Source organism: Melopsittacus undulatus, chromosome 7 (assembly GCF_012275295.1).
Source record: "Melopsittacus undulatus isolate bMelUnd1 chromosome 7, bMelUnd1.mat.Z, whole genome shotgun sequence".
Lineage (NCBI taxonomy): Eukaryota > Metazoa > Chordata > Aves > Psittaciformes > Psittaculidae > Melopsittacus > Melopsittacus undulatus.
Window position 1 is genome coordinate 47,748,103 of NC_047533.1, and position 16,131 is coordinate 47,764,233.

The 16,131-nt window shown below is 38.8% G+C and overlaps 1 protein-coding gene across 2 annotated transcripts in view; it reads left to right on the forward strand.

Annotated features, from left to right (window-relative positions):
• CCSER1 (coiled-coil serine rich protein 1) overlaps positions 1-16,131 on the forward strand; it is a 446,682-nt gene that overhangs the window by 82,673 nt on the left and 347,878 nt on the right. For both annotated transcript variants that reach the window (XM_034065046.1, XM_034065047.1), the window contains exon 4: positions 2,326-2,513. In XM_034065046.1, the coding sequence (XP_033920937.1) occupies positions 2,326-2,513 (188 nt within the window). The remainder of the gene's footprint in view (positions 1-2,325; positions 2,514-16,131) is intronic.

Sequence of the window (16,131 nt, forward strand, 5' to 3'; positions counted from 1 at the left end):
TTTGAAAACACCTGTCAGTTCTGTTTGTAACTATGCTTTCCTGTGGTAGAAAATTAATTAAGAAAGAATATTGATCCTTGTCTCTTGATGAAGGCTGAAGATTGGATATTTTTGAGGTGTGCCTGTTTTGGACTTGAACCAAAGCATTGCATTGTTTGAGATCAAGCACCATCAGAGAAAAACCTTCTTTCAGTCCAGTTATGAAAAATAATACAGTTTATCTTGTATTGATCTGGATTTTGTAATTTCCCAATTCTTGCTTGCTCTATTCAGCTAATGATACAGAGTGGCTTGGACTGGGTATTTCTGTGGCAGAGTATGAAAGATGTTATTTCTGCTTCTATCTGAAATAACATTGTGCAAGTTCTCATTATGAAATCAGTGAAACAGAGAGAGTTAATTACCAGCTAAATTTCACACTGGATCTTTACTTTATGAAAAAGCATTTGGAAATATTAACAAGATTAAGTGGAAAGGATGTGCCTAGAAATCCCATTCTAGCTAGATGCAGATGAATAAAGGCACCAGGCCCTTGAGTGAAGGACACCTCTGACAGTTTATTTTTTCAAACTAGACTGAAGACTGGTGCTTTGTTGCATAACCCTGAGGTTGTATCTGGCGGGCCAAAAGTTGTGAAACTTAACATGTCTGCATTTATAGTGTTTGTATTAGAAGATGATTGAGTGTAAACTATAATCATGTAGATTACAAGCAATCAAAAAGCAATCTTGCTTTTTGAATCATATGTCACTGCAAGTGTCTGTTGGGTATCTTGTACGTGAATAGCAATATAAGTAAAATTAATCCACTAAATTAGCTTTCACTAGAAAGGACCTCTCTCCCTCAGACCTTAGTCAATTGGGAGAAAAAACATTTCCATTTATGTATGTTACTGGTCCTGAGCACTCGGTCTTTCTTGCAACATTGGCTCATCTGTAAATGGCTCATCCTTTTGTGCATCTGTTATTAGAGAGTACTGCAGAACAGCAAATGAGCAGCTCAGAGTGATGTTTAGAAATACACAGTGCATTTGAAACTCGTGCATCAGCAGTTGTATATTTAGTCTGCATTTCTGAAAAGCAGCTAACTGGAGTTGAAACTGTGACAGTGGGATTTTTGTAAATGGGATAAATGTTCACAGAAACACTAGAGCCAACACTGCACTGTATAAAAATCATGATTGTTAGGGTTCTATAGTGCTGTTCAAAATGTAATTTGTTCTTTTACTTGTGTGGTGAAGAATATATTTAAAATTAGAAATTGGCCAAGCAAAGGGACCATTGGAAAAAGACACAATCCTGCCATATGAAATGTTACAAATATAGTAAAAACTTTTATGTCATTCAGTAAGATATGGTTATAAATAGCTATATCTGTTACAAACAAACTGGTTTGAGCATTTAGTCTTGCTAAAATAGTATTTAAAACCAGATGTGAATGCAAAATATTTCCATGTGTTTTCTTTGGTAATAGATGTTTTCTCTTCCATAGCTGGCCTCACAGCTGGTATTATTATAGATAGCATCATGAACATGACATTAATCTATAAGCAGGTTTGATATATTTCCTACTATAGAAATAATTTATGTAATACTTTTTTTGTGACACAGATTTTTTTGAGAAGCCTTACAGAAAATATCCGTTCTCTTGCAAAAGACAAAAGAAGATATTCTGTGTTGTATTTATTATGTTATTAGGCTTTTCTCTTTTCACATCTCTAAACTTGCCCTAACACCTCAAAATGTAATTTTTTTCTTCTCTTTTCTAATGTGCTTAACTGGAGTTGGGGACTGGGATTCAGCCTGCACCTGCAGACTGGGTTTGGAGGATGAGGATGCAGGGCTGAGCTAGGAAAGCTAAACAGAACCTGAAACCAGTGTACATCCTTGTCCTATGTAGTGATAACTAAGCTGTGGCTTGGCCCTGCAAAACCTGAACTTGCCTTGGGACTCAGGGTAAGGCAGGTTGGGTTTTGGCGCACATGAACTGGTGATAGTTTCTCTGGTGGATTTTACTAGACAGTGGTTTGGAAGTGTCCTAGAACAGGGGGAGAAAGGAAAGGATGGAGCAAAGGTTCTTTTGGATTCTGTGAAGAGTCATGTACTGGGCTGCAGTGTGCTGAGTGTGCTAGTCGATGGGGACTCAACAACAAACTGGTGACCCAGGTGACACTTCTGTCTAGATGAGCAGAGCCTGATTTCTATAGAACATCTCTTATAAGATTACCTTTCAGTGTAAACATTTCAAGAAAAGGAGCATTCTCATTAAGAAAATAGCTGTAGAGAGTAGCTCTCTAATGATTGCTGGTTGCTTTTTGATTTGTAGTTGATCTTGCCAATAGCTTCAGTCCATACCGAGAAGGCAGATTTGTTGAGAAGCGACTGAGATCCTCTTCAGAAGGTACTGCTGGAGGCAGTCGGCTGATCATAAAACCGAAGGCTGGAAATACAGAAGAGCTTAACAGCCTACGGAAGCAGAGAGCAAGCTCATCCTCTTCAAAAATGAATAGCATGGTGAGTTTTATTCTCATATTCTCTCAAGAATGAACAGCATGGTGATTTATTTTTTCTGTGGTTGGAGTAACTTTGATGAGAAGCAGCAACTTTACAAACAATGGATGCTAATAAAGGTGTGTGTGCGGCGACACAACACACACTGTCTCAGTGTGATCCGGGCTCAGGTACTGGAAGGTTTTTTTTTTTTTTTTTTTTTTTTTTTTTAGGGTGTGATATTGTGAAAAGGTTTTCATGCTTTGTGAAGAGGTTCTTGTCATGCTTTGCTGATTTACCTGAGAGAGAAGTAGTGGAAGAGGGAACTGATGCAAAATTCAGTATGACTATTTCTGAGGTGAAATACAGTGAGCTACTTTGTTGCAACATTGTTTTACCATGTTAGTTATTTCATGGACTCTGGTCTGGCATGAGTGAGATGAGAAGCTGCATAGAAAGGAAGTTGTCTAGGAAGAGGCTCACTTGAAAGGTCAGAGTGGTCCCTTCTGAACCTGGTGGCAAGTTTGAATACTTTGGACACAACAGTAAGGAGGAGAGGAAAGGATCTTTACTGAGAATCCTTCAGGTTCCCAAGTACTGGAAAAGTAAGAGAAGTTAGGTAATGGCAGAAGGTTACTTTTGAGTAATTTCACTATTTTAGTGAAACACTAACAGAAGGAACTGACTGATTAACAAGTTTGTGCTTTCCTATAGCCAGTGAGAATAAACATTTTAAGATCAATGTCATTTATACTTATACATGTGCTCTCAGAGACATAAATAAGAGTCTAAGATTGAACATCTACAGCAATGGCATCCACTCTTTAGCTTATGGGAATCACTAAACCAAGTTTTATGGCCAGTATTAATTTGAAATATTTTATTCAACATGCTAGCTGAAAAAGAGGACTAATTTTGTATTCTTAATCTGAAAACTTTCCACAGAAAGCAAAAAGCTCTAAGCTCTTACCCTTGCCTAGAGTTTCTTTTTCTTTTTGGGTGTACTTAATAGCCATTGTTACAATGATATGTGACCAAACACATCCCCGAGAAACTCTGATGTGAACACAAATGCCATTTCTAGGAGAGAATTTTTTGCAATTTTTTCAGAGATGTAACACTGATTGGTACAAACTGGTGTTAGATTTCCAGTTAGGTGCTCTTCTAGTGTAGTTTTACAAGCTAATGCTAAAACTCAACAACTCATACCATAACTTAGACAACTTTTATGACTGCATGTTGTTTTTTCTGTCACTAAATGTAATCTCTCTTACCCAAGAAGCTAAGGAAGGCTAAATTGTCTTCCTCTGTGAGATTTGCCCATACTAGTTTCTGGTTGGTCATTTAAAAATTGTTCTCCAGAGAAAGATGCAATTTAGTGTGAAATCCCCTTACAGAAACTGTGTCAGGAAATTGGAGTTTAAGGGTTTCTCAAGAGGATGTGAAATTTATCTTTGATCTGGGCAGATCTTGCCCCTGTGTCTGAACTTATTACCTTAATATTTCTTTCTGGCTGGGCTCACAAATGCTGCTGTGGATGGCAGAAGAAAACTACATTAGTACCAAGCAAAATCTTACTATGTACGGCCAATGCACAACAGCTTTTCCAGCGTAACAGTGTGCTGCAGCAGTGGTCACTAAAAACACTCAATAGAAATTGAGTTATTTGATGGCTTTTACAGAAACACTTGCCTGTACACTCGCTTTGTGTAACCTGGGCAGATTGGGTTACCTTACAGTTCAGTAACAGGAGTATTCTCTTCTTAGCAGTAGCAGGTTGTGCATATTTGTCAGTATTTACTGATAAGTCTTACACTACCTGAAAGGGCATGAGGCAAATTAATTTTAGGAAGGATAAGATTTTTCACATCCACCTTTCTTGTGTCTAGATTGTTGACAGTTTGTCAGCTGAAATAGTACAGTACTTCAAAATTTAGTTTAACAAAACTCTTGATTTTTAAAAAAACTTTTCTTTCTGTACATTGGATTGTTATACCCAGAGATAAAGCATAGAAATCAAGGGGCAGAACTCTTCTAAATAGTAGAAAAAACCCTTTGTTCTATTAAGTTATATATTTATAGCATATTTCTCTGCTTTTTCAGGAAGCTCACATCTAAATATCAGTGAATGACATCTTATTTTTCAAAGCCAGAAAGAATATGATGACATTTAAAGATGCTGTTTCATGTAGGCATACAGACTGTTATGTAGATGTAGTTCCTGTCCTAAAAAGCTGGTTTACCCTGGCTCAAGCCTATAAAACTTACCTGGGTTGTTAGACCCAAGCTATTATGCAGATCTCTGCATTCATTTAAATACTAGGCTAGACTGCTTGGATAGCACTTCATTCTGTTTAGCCCTGTATTAGTGATGGGACTGGGAAGGTGACAACACAGTAACAAAAGGAAGTAAGCAAAATGTGTGTGGGGGGTAGGTGGTATTTGAGCCTCTGATTCTTCATGTTTTGTGTATGAAATCCGTGTGATTTTTTTTTTCTTTTTTTATTCACCCCACCCCTTCCATTAGCAAGCTTATCCACAAATTGACAAGTTTCTGTTGCAAAATGTTTGTACTGTTTGTTTTTGTAAGAAAATGCTACATAAAAGTGTTTGTTTCTTTAGTAGGAAGTGAGGTATAAGAAGTAACAAACAAAACAAACCCCACACTATCCACCCTCCAACAACCAAAAAGTAAAAGAATAAGATGAGTTCCCTGGAAGGAAAAGGAATTAAAATTGAAGAATTGGAATGTTTTTGCCAATACATATCTGAACAGGAAAAATGCCCTTTCAAAATACTTGAAACAATCAATTAATCTTTAACACTACAGTAGCAGATTATTGCAGGTGAATGATCCTAATGAAGAATAAATACTAGATAAAGAATTGAAGTTACAAAAAGCCCTATGATTAAAAATCCTAACCTAACTTTATTGTTTGTCTAGAAAAGCATTTGCCACTCTTTGTGGCTATCTGTATTCATTTTCTTCAATTTTAGAAGAAAATGGGCCAAAGGCATTTAAGGGATGGCAAGTTCGCAAGGGATTGCTGAGGCCTCCCTGCTGAGGGACAGTGTTGCTGTTCAGTTCTGCTCTGCAGCATTGACTGAGTGGCAGCAGTTGTGGATGCTGGTTTTCTGGCATCATCCAGATGTTGTGTTAAGCTGAAGAAGCTTTGTAACATTTCCTCGCAAACTGAAGAAAGCAAGACCCTGTTTGCTTTCTTTCTCTTGCTATCAGGCAGTGTGGGTTCTTTCTTCTGAGGGGCTAGCGGGAGTGAGGAGCCAGAATAATTGAGGGGATGATAGATTTTCACAGGAGATGAGAAGCAGGAAAGGAGAACTGAGAAACTTCTCTTCCTTGTAAACAACTTGCCCATCAAAATATTCTTGGCATGACTGGCAGTACATTTTCTGAAGATTATAGGCAAAAGCTAGATAGATGGATCTTCTTAACACTGAGAGTATGTATCAAACCTACAAAGACAGTCACCACTTCCTGCAAGAGTGGCATTAACTCACTTGTGAGAAGCTGAAAGTAATTTATAATCTGGACAAGAGCAGCAATACTTATAAATGAGATTTAGGGAAAGAAAAAAGTCTTAACAAAATAACTGAAATGGTGCCAATTTTGTAGTTAAGTAAATAATGAACTGAAAGAGATGGTTGAGATTAACCACTTCAATTATTAATTCTATGTGTTTTTCCTTAGAATAGTTTCAAATCCATAATTCTTGCAGTGACTGATTTCTGCCACAAGATGACACCATTTCACTAAGAAAGGCTTTAGACTTCAGTTGTACAATTACACAAAAGGTGAAAACTGCAATTCAGGACACATTTTTGGAACAGTTTAATGCTGATTAGCCTGTGCAGTATAACAGACCCTTTCCAAATGAACATGGTTGAGACTGATGCAATTTAAAGAGGTTCATATAATATATATATTCTGTATACATAGAAACTCTTGTTATTCAAGTGTTCCAACTATGAAATCATCAGTTACAACTTTAAACATTTAGACATAATACATGGATTAGTTATCTAGCCTCATAAGATTGGTAGAGGCTATGATCTGGAGATCTGTTCTCCATCTAGGTGGTGGTTCTTTTCCAAGGTGTAAGAAAAGCAAAAAGGAGGAAATTAAAAATGTAAAGCAGCATGGTAAAAGCCCTGAGTGGCCAGAAATATGCAGCTTGCAAGACCAGTGAAAAGAAAATAGATCTGAGAAGTTGAAATGCAGAAAAGAATTATAACTGTATAGAAAAAAAAGGATCAGACCTGTAAGTAATTTCTTTAAATGATTAGGAGAAAGGACAGTAGGAAAAAGAGTTAATGTGCTACAGTAATTAGAATAGCAGAAACTGAAGTGAGAGCAACAAAATTATCCATCACTTCTCACAGCAGAGGCTAATATGGAAAGATGACAATCCTAAAAATGACCTTTACCAACACTAAACCCCCCCCCTTTTTTTTTCTTAACTTATGGATAGAAATTTTGAAATGCTAGCAAATTAACATTAAAACCAGATAGTAATGAAGGATGATATTAGTGAAGGTAGCTGTGTGTTACAGCAAGTTTAAAAAACAGCTTCAGAGGATTGTTGGAGCTCCTAGACCACACTGTCCAATTTCAAGACATGAGCTTCACTGTGCTGTGGAGAAATATGATGGTGTATATGCAGTAGAATGAGACTGCCCACTTACATTTGGCTTTTGACCCACGTTATAGCCTTCTGTGAGGAAGTAACTAGGTGGAGGGATGATGGTAGAGCGGTACATGTGGTTTTTCTTGATTTCAGTAAGGCATTTGATACTGTCTCCCACAGCATTCTCATAGATAAGCTCAGGAAGTGTGGGCTTGATGATCAGGTAGTGAGGTGGATCAAGAACTGGTTGAAAGGAAGAAGGCAGAGAGTTGTGGTCAATGGGGCAGGACCTAGCTGGAGGTCTACGACTAGTGGAGTCCCTCAGGGGTCGGTGCTGGGACCAGTGCTGTTTAATATTTTCATCAACGACCTGGATGAGGGAACTGAGTGTACCCTCAGCAAGTTCGCTGATGACACTAAACTGGGAGGAGTGGCTGACACACCAGAAGGCTGTGTTGCCATTCAGTGAGACCTGGACAGGCTGGAGAGTTGGGCAGGGAGGAATTTGATGAAATTCAACAAGAGCAAGTGTAGAGTCTTGCATCTGGGGAAGAACAACCCCATGTACCAGTACAGGTTGGGGGTTGACCTGCTGGAAAGGAGTGAAGGGGAAAGGGACCTGGGGGTCCTGGTGGATAGGAGGATGACCATGAGCCAGCAATGTGCCCTTGTGGCCAAGAAGGCAAACAGCATCCTAGGGTGCATTAGAAAGGGTGTGGTTAGTAGGGCAAGAGAGGTTCTCCTCCCCCTCTACTCTGCCTTGGTGAGGCCGCATCTGGAATATTGCATCCAGTTCTGGGCCCCTCAGTTCAAGAAGGACAGGGAATTGCTTGAAAGAGTCCAGCGCAGAGCCACAAAGATGATGAAGGGAGTGGAGCACCTCCCTTATGAGGAGAGGCTGAGGGAGCTGGGTCTCTTTAGCTTGGAGAAGAGGAGACTGAGGGGTGACCTCATCAGTATTTACACATATGTAAAGGGTGGGTGTCAGGATGATGGAGCTAGGCTTTTTTCAGTGATATCCAGTGGTAGGACAAGGGGTAGTGGGTGTAAACTGGAGCACAGGAGGTTCCATGTTAACATCAGGAAGAACTTCTTTACTGTAAGAGTGACAGAGCACTGGAACAGGTTGCCCAGGAGGGTTGTGGAGTCTCCTACGTTGGAGATATTCAAGACCCGCTTGGACAAGTTCCTGTGTGATGTACTCTAGGTTACCCTGCTCTTGCAGGGGGGCTGGACTAGATGATCTTTCGAGGTCCCTTCCAACCCTTGGGATTCTGGGATTCTGTCATTCTGTGATTCAAAGAACTGCCTTTCTGCCTCTAATTATTTACAAAAAAAAAACCAAACCCCCAACCTGTCTGATTTTTTGACAGCTCCCTTACATCTGGCTATCAGCAAATGTGCTACGTTACTAAAAGAAACCTAATTTTTCAGCTTTTTACTCTCTCAGTGGATGAACACTATCACTGTCCTTTCTGTTCTGCAGGAACTGCATTTCCCTGTGTACTCTCTCAAGTGCAGGTTTTTCTTCAGTTTCTCATACTTGAATCTCCTCTACATGCTGCTTGTTTTTCAGTTTTTATACTCAGCTAAAAGTTTGAATCCTTCCCGGTAAAAAATTTTATGCTTGCCCTCAATTCTGCATCGTCCTCTCCTTTTGCCTAGAGCAGGACAGCCTTGCCTACTTGTGTCAGTCCAATTAGAGCTGCACAACTGATTTTTCCAGATTGTTGCTCTGTGACTGTGTCACTTCTTTCTTTGTATCTTTCCCATGGTTCCAACATATTAGATAAAACTGCTTGTTGCCAGTTAAAGGACTTTCATGGCCTAAGGTCATCTCAGCTTTTTTTCTTCAGCTTTAACAGTGATACAAGTCTTCATTGTCCACTTGTCAAAATGTCAAATAGTTGCATTCATATTTTCTCCCATGCTGCCTATCATGCACAAGTGCTAACTGCACTTACTCAAAACTTTCATTTCCTTTCCCAGTTTTCTTCTTTTTGCCTTCACTACAAGTAACAATGCAATACTGAACAAGATAATTTTTCAAGATGTGTGCCAGTACTGTATGAGTGAGGATTTTTTGCTTATCCCTCCAATGCTGACACTTTAGCAAAATCCCCTTTTCCTCAGGCTCGTACTGTGCTGATTATGTGGGGATGCTCTGAGTACCTAACATCTCAGTAAGGATATTTACAATATAAAATAAGAAAAGAATAAGCAAATCCCAGTGTTGGAATACAGGGTAGTATTTTATGGGCTATTTGCAGGGTTCAATGCGATAACGGGAGGGGTTGAATGTCAGTAGAACAGTAAATATGCCAAATTAATAATTGACTAATTTAGTGTTGAAAGGGACATCTGAAACTTTGGGAAGACATAATGAAGGTAAATAACTGACACAAACAGTGAGGTGCTAGCAGAAGAAATACTAGCTACAAGTATTTGAGATTCCTAGTGTATCTCTGGAGGGAAGAGAAAGACAAAATGTAAGTTGCTTTAATGGAAATGTGTTATTGCCCCTGCCTGGAATGTCTGTTTGTGATAATTATCTAATTAGCAACTGGTGTCTAAATTTTAGTTAGTGTCCTGGATATTCTGTGTGAGTGCCTGTACCTCGGTTTTGTTACGTAGGTGATTTGGGGTGACTTAGCAACAATTAATAATTGGATTTCTAGTGTACTTCAGAAATGTTACTTGCAACGATGGCACAATTATCCAAATTACTGTATTCCAATCTATTTGAATAGATTTAGTGTGTGATATTATGTGTCATGAAGCAGTATTCAAATCTGCAACACATGAAAGTGTGATCAAGTGCTTCTCAGAGATGACTGTTTTTAGTGCTTCCTGCGTAGGCTTATTATCAAGCACCAGTTCTAACCTAGTCACTACATCATGAGAGAAATAGCAGGATCCCGGTCCCTATGGACTTGAATGTACATGACTAAGGGTTAAAATGTTTTTTATGTTCCTTTTTTTAAATTCTGAAAATGATGATATTTTGCTGGTGTCTGAATTAACAATAAGCATGGGTGAAACTAGGTTGACTGCTAGTCTAGGGAGGGTTGAAGTGATTTTCACATTTGCTCTGGGTTGCTTTAACATTTTCTCGTGCTCTATTCTCCTTGAGCTTCTGCTTCCTACTTTCTGACAGTCTACACTGAGACCACTTGGAAGCTGAGATTTTTGTGTCATCTGTGGCCAACACATGACGTGGAAGATGCTTTTGAAAATACACGAGTTGAATGGTCTGTAAGTTACAGTGGGTGACTAATAGACTTAAAAGTAGAACTGAAGGTAGTTGCTTTTGTGACCTGTAAATGTGATCTGTGGAGCTTTGAGAAACCCCTGTGGGGTACATCTTCTTCTACAGATTGGAGTCATGTTACTGATTAATGCCTTAACAGCAGCAAAGCTGCTGTCTTGACAGCATGCAGTGAAGTGAATGAAGGCAGTGAATGAAATATTATGGAGAGGATTTGAGTGCTCAGGGTTTCAATTCAGGTTCAGAAAAGTCCCTTAACAAAACAGCCTTTCTCTGATATACCAAAACTGTTATAAAAATATGAACCAGGTAAGCAAAATACATACACTCCTTCTATGTCCTTTGCACAACCTTCTTTAAAAATAACAAGGTTATGTTTTCTTTGAATAACTGCAGTCTGTTGTTTACTTGCTATACGTTTATTATTTCTGGTGTTTGTGATGTTCACGGAAGTTTTTTTCGTAGTTAAAATAGATGTTAAATTTTGTTCTGTTGTTGAATTAGGGGCTTTCTGCTTAATTCATGTTTCTCTCTGCTATGCTGGGCTTCTCAAGGGAGAATATTTAGGAACATCAATTCTTATTGAGCTATTCAAGCAAATCCTGTAAGACAGTGGTTCAGCCTTCATGTGAAGTGGACTTGACAGCATTCATTTATAACTAGCTTTGTACTAACGTAACCAAATTTTCCCTTTTGCAATGAGTTTGGCGTTTTGCTCCTTGGTAGAAACAAACTGTGGAAGCACTTAAAGCAAGAACTGTCAGGACTATTTTGATAGTATAAGGCTTGAAACAGTGCTATCTAAATTGGAATAAACTGATTGTAGGTAAGTATTAATTTAGGTCTTGTATTCTTAATTTATCATGGCGAAAGTGCATTTAGCATACCATTAGCATAAAAAAAAAAAGGAAACAGCAAACTGGGATTTCAGCATTTTGTCTGTGATTTTTAGGTCAAGTCAACTGAAAGATTTTTCAGCTATATTCCCTGTGGGAAATTAATGTCGGTAGTGTAATGTACATCTTTTAACATATTAAGAGCTTGTGAAAATCAGATTGCAATTGTTGGAAAATTTGAATTAATTCTTGAGATCAAGTAACTAACAGAAATGAATTTAAATGTGACTTAATATTTATGCTAAAATGGTCTATGTGCTTCTTTAAGGACATAATTATTACAGTCCAAAAAAGGGTAAACTATTATTCTAGCATTAGTGCAGTTATTCTGATACAGAATCATAGAATCATAGAATAGTTAGGGTTGGAAAGGACCTTAAGATCATCTAGTTCCAACCCCCCAGCTATGGGCAGGGACACCTCACACTAAACCGTATCACCCAAGGCTTCGTCCAACCTGGCCTTGAACACTGCCAAGGATGGAGCATTCACAACTTCCCTGGGCAGCCCATTCCAGTACCTCACCACCCTTACAGTAAAGAATTTCTTCCTTATATCCGTTCTAAACCCCTGCTGTTTAAGTTTCAACCTGTTACCCCTTGTCCTATCACTACAGTCCCTAATGAATAGTCCCTCTCCAGCATCCCTGTAGGCCCCCTTCAGATACTGGAAGGCTGCTATGAGGTCTCCACGCAGCCTTCTCCAGGCTGAACAGCCCCAACTTTCTCAGCCTGTCTTTGTATGGGAGGTGCTCCAGTCTCCTGATCATCCTCGTGGCCCTCCTCTGGGCTTGTTCCAACAGTTCCATGTCCTTTTTATGTTGAGGACACCAGAACTGCAGACAGTACTCCAGGTGAGGTCTCATGAGAGCAGAGTAGAGGGGCAGGATCACCTCCTTTGACCTGCTGGTCACACTCTTTTTGATGCAGCCCAGGATACAGTTGGCTTTCTGGGCTGAGAGTGCACACTGAAGCTGGCTCATGTTCATTTTCTCATTTACCAACACCCCCAAGTCCTTCTCCACAGGACTACCATGAATTTCCTTTTTGCCCAACCTGTAGCTGTGCCTGGGATTGCTCCGACCCAGGTGTAGGACCTTGCACTTGTCATGGTTAAACTTCATGAGGTTGGCATCAGCTCACCTCACGAGCATGTCAAGGTCCCTGTGAATGGCATTCCTTCCCTCTAGCATATCAACGGAACCACACAGTTTGGTGTCATCGGCAAACTTGCTGAGGGCACACTCAGTCCCATTGTCCATATATATAATAGAGTTACGTTGGTACAGGTTGAAGGTAGAGTCGTTAACCATTTTAAATCCCAGAATAATCATGGTAGTGGATAGATGTGTTTGTGACATAGTGAAAACAGGACAAATTTAGTTCTTTTAGTTCTGTGAGTTAACCCCAGTGGGCAGCTTATCACCACACAGCTGCTTGTTTACTCATTAGAGTGGGATGGGGAAGAGAATTGGAAGCGTGAAAGTGCATGTGGGCTACAAAAACCTCTGCATGTCCTAACATGCATACCTCCTCCGAAGAAACACCTTATTTGTGGACAAAACCTTCACTTTCTGCTCAGTGCCTGTCATGTGGAGATATGAGAGGTGTCAGGATTTACCAAGGATTAAGCAATCCTATGACAAATCTAATCAATACTCCTTACCGAGTGTCACAATATGCTAATCAGTAGGAGAGGAACAGAATCACCATGGTTGGAAGACTGCTGGAGACTGTCTGGTCCAACAGCTCTGCTCAAAACAGGGTCACACAGATCAGGGAAACCCATGAGTTATTATTGGTGGAGACAGTAACTACACCTGAAATTTGAGTAAGAGTGGTCTTGAGTAAGAGTGGTCTTAACTAAGAGGGGTCTTCATGCAATGAGTAATATTCTTAAGTGGAAAAATCTTTCTATACAGTACTGGTAACAGAAAGTGCTTCTTAATAAAAAAAAAGATATATTATTATTTTAATTTAATTCCTTCAATGCATTGTCATGTCTTTTATCTTGGGAACTGCCCTTAGAACTTGCAGTATTTTTGCAGCTGTGGTGCATCTTCTCAGGTTAGCATATGCAAATAATATATATAATAGGAAAACAGAAATCAGTAGGTGACTTCTCTGAGGGAGACAGTTAATGGAGAGCTGAAGTTGAAATGTATAACTAGTGAACACAAAGAATATATTGGGCTTTTCATCATGTAGGTCAGATGATGCACAGGTAGTTTGCTTTCACTTGGTTTTTGTGAAAATAAAAATTGAAAATTGCCCAGGTCTTGTTCACAGAGTAACTAATTTAGCTCCTGTCCTTTTTTTGTGCACGTCATTTTCTGCTGTGTAGGTCCCTCAATCTGTCCAAGAATGGTCTTGTGGTGAGAGTTCTGTGGTGATTTCCCATAAACTGCCTATTTGTATTATTTTGCTTATGTGGGAATAAGCTCAGAATAAATACAGTATTTTTTCACCCTCCAGGCTATAGCAATTCAGGGTAGGATGCTTCTTCCAGGCCTTTGATCCCTTTGATAAAAAGAAGGTAATGGGGTGAGAAATTAGATGCTGTTGGGTCACTTGTTTGGTCATTATATTTACAGTCCTTCTTGTCTTGCCAATGTGTTGCTGGAGGCAATCCTGGGTAAACCCTAGGTTAAGGATGTGACAGTGGTTGGAAAACTAGCTGCAGACCCCAACAGCTTTAGAATGAGAGTGTTTTCTGATTTAGAGAGAAGTGCATGCTAGGCCATTAAAGACTCAGGATCACATTTTGTGTGCCGTATTACAGATTGATATATGGAAATTAGCTTTGGGAATGCTTATGTAGGTTAATTCACCTTTTAATGGGGGAATAGGCAAAAATATATAATCCAGGAAGGGAATAAGATGCTAAAATACATTTTGTAGCCTCAGAGATAATTTTCTGTATTCACAGCTTTCATTCAGTAAAACTAATAAAATTCATTGAAATAACACAGGTGTAGTGAATAGCTTAAGATGCTTTTAAAAAAAATAATTCATAACTAATTGAATAGATGCTTTAATGGAAAAAAAAATCACCCATAGCCCCCCAGACAGCACAAACCTTTCTGAAATTAATGCACTTTAATTTCAGGATAGGAATGTGTATTTTTGTCTTTGAATTTTTTGATAAACAGTTTGATTTTTGTGTTTTGAAAACTTTCTTGATTTTTAAGACTTAGTGTTATATTATTGTCTAAGTTTTATAGTTGCAGTCTGGATACCTGTTAAAATTTGGAGCTGGTAGTCAGAGGAATGAAGGTACTGGAAACGTAGCAGCTGGTAATAGCTGGAGTAATTTGTTGTAGGACACTTAGAAAATGCAGTATTTGATATCAAGGAAAACCTAGGGAGGGGAGTTAAAAAGTTCAGTAATAGTCTGCTTCAGGATTTGAAACACCTACAGTAAGGTAGGGAGTTTTAATCAATCCAAAACTAATGTATTGATTAAAGTATTTCTGTTGCTAAGATGGGTATTTTAGACACAAAGAAGGACTTCAATTTGTCTTTATTTTTTAATTCATATGTGTGCTTCAAATTACTTCCCTATACACTGTTTTGTCTGGCCTTGTAAAACAAGCAGCGCTGTGGCAGAACTCAACATTGTCTCCTAAAAAAACTCCTACAAGATTGTTCACTAGACAACTTTTTGGAATATATCAAATGAAATGAGGTTATTTTGACTGCTCCAAAAATCAGAAGTTTGTATTTGCATGAGAAGTCTCCTTGTCATATTTTTTTGGCACATTGTAGCTGATGAAAGTAAAACCCACCAGTTTTGATTTAGTTACTCTAACCTGAAATGATCAGATTTGAAGTGTTTGGAATATATTTTGAAGATATTATCCCAAATTAAGCATTGTGAAACTTGTGTAATGTAAAGCAAAATGAGTAAATAGTAGGAGGGAACACTTAGTTAAATGAAATTGTCTGTATAATTCTGAAGACTTGGCAGACTGCTACCCTGGCAGACTTTTGTCTTTATAAATTTGCTAACTGTTGGAATCTGCCTCCTTACTGGAGTGGAAGAAGGAGTGGGGAAAGTGAGGACCTGATCGAGAGGGGGTGTGTGGAGGATAAAGAAAGGGTAGGACTTTCTGGAGGGTGGGCTTTGCTCCCGTTAGAAAATGGGGAGAATGATGAAGTGCTAATGATGATGTGAGGTAGGGTTTATGGTAATAAAACTGGATTAAGTGTGGGGTGGAGATCACAGCAGGTAATGTGGAAAATGAAGCAATGAAGCATTGACAAGGAAAGATGTTAAGAGGAAATCTGAGGCTAGTGGGGCTCTGAAAGTTAGGAGGATGGGAAGTAGGTCAATGGAAGAAGCTGGAAAGAGGGGTGAGGCTTTTTGTGTTTTTGCAAATCAGGCAAGAATTGAAGGAGAAACTGGGAACTGAGCAGATCAAGACCTTACAGAAGGACTTGCCAAGAAGATGTTGTAACCTTTCTGTTACATGAAATTTTGTAATCCAGGAATATTCTCTCTAAGAGACATTGTTCAGAAATAAATAACACAGCCTGTAAAATATGCATTGTTGGCAACAACCTGTCAGGCATTTTTGCTAAAAGAGGGAAGTAATGCAGTTTTCCTGCTGTACGTGTGGCAGTATGCACAGTAGTAAAAGTCTCTTCATATTTTCATTAGACACATTTTAGTGGTGTTTTTTGAAAGATGAGAGTAAGAAGTTGTCATTTTTCTCTATACTTGTTGAGGACAGATGTGACATGGAAAGCAATTTGATTTTGTTATCAAGGCTGCACCTTTTCTTTTGAAAGACTTTACATTCTCTAAGTCTGTAAAAAGAGGAAACAAAG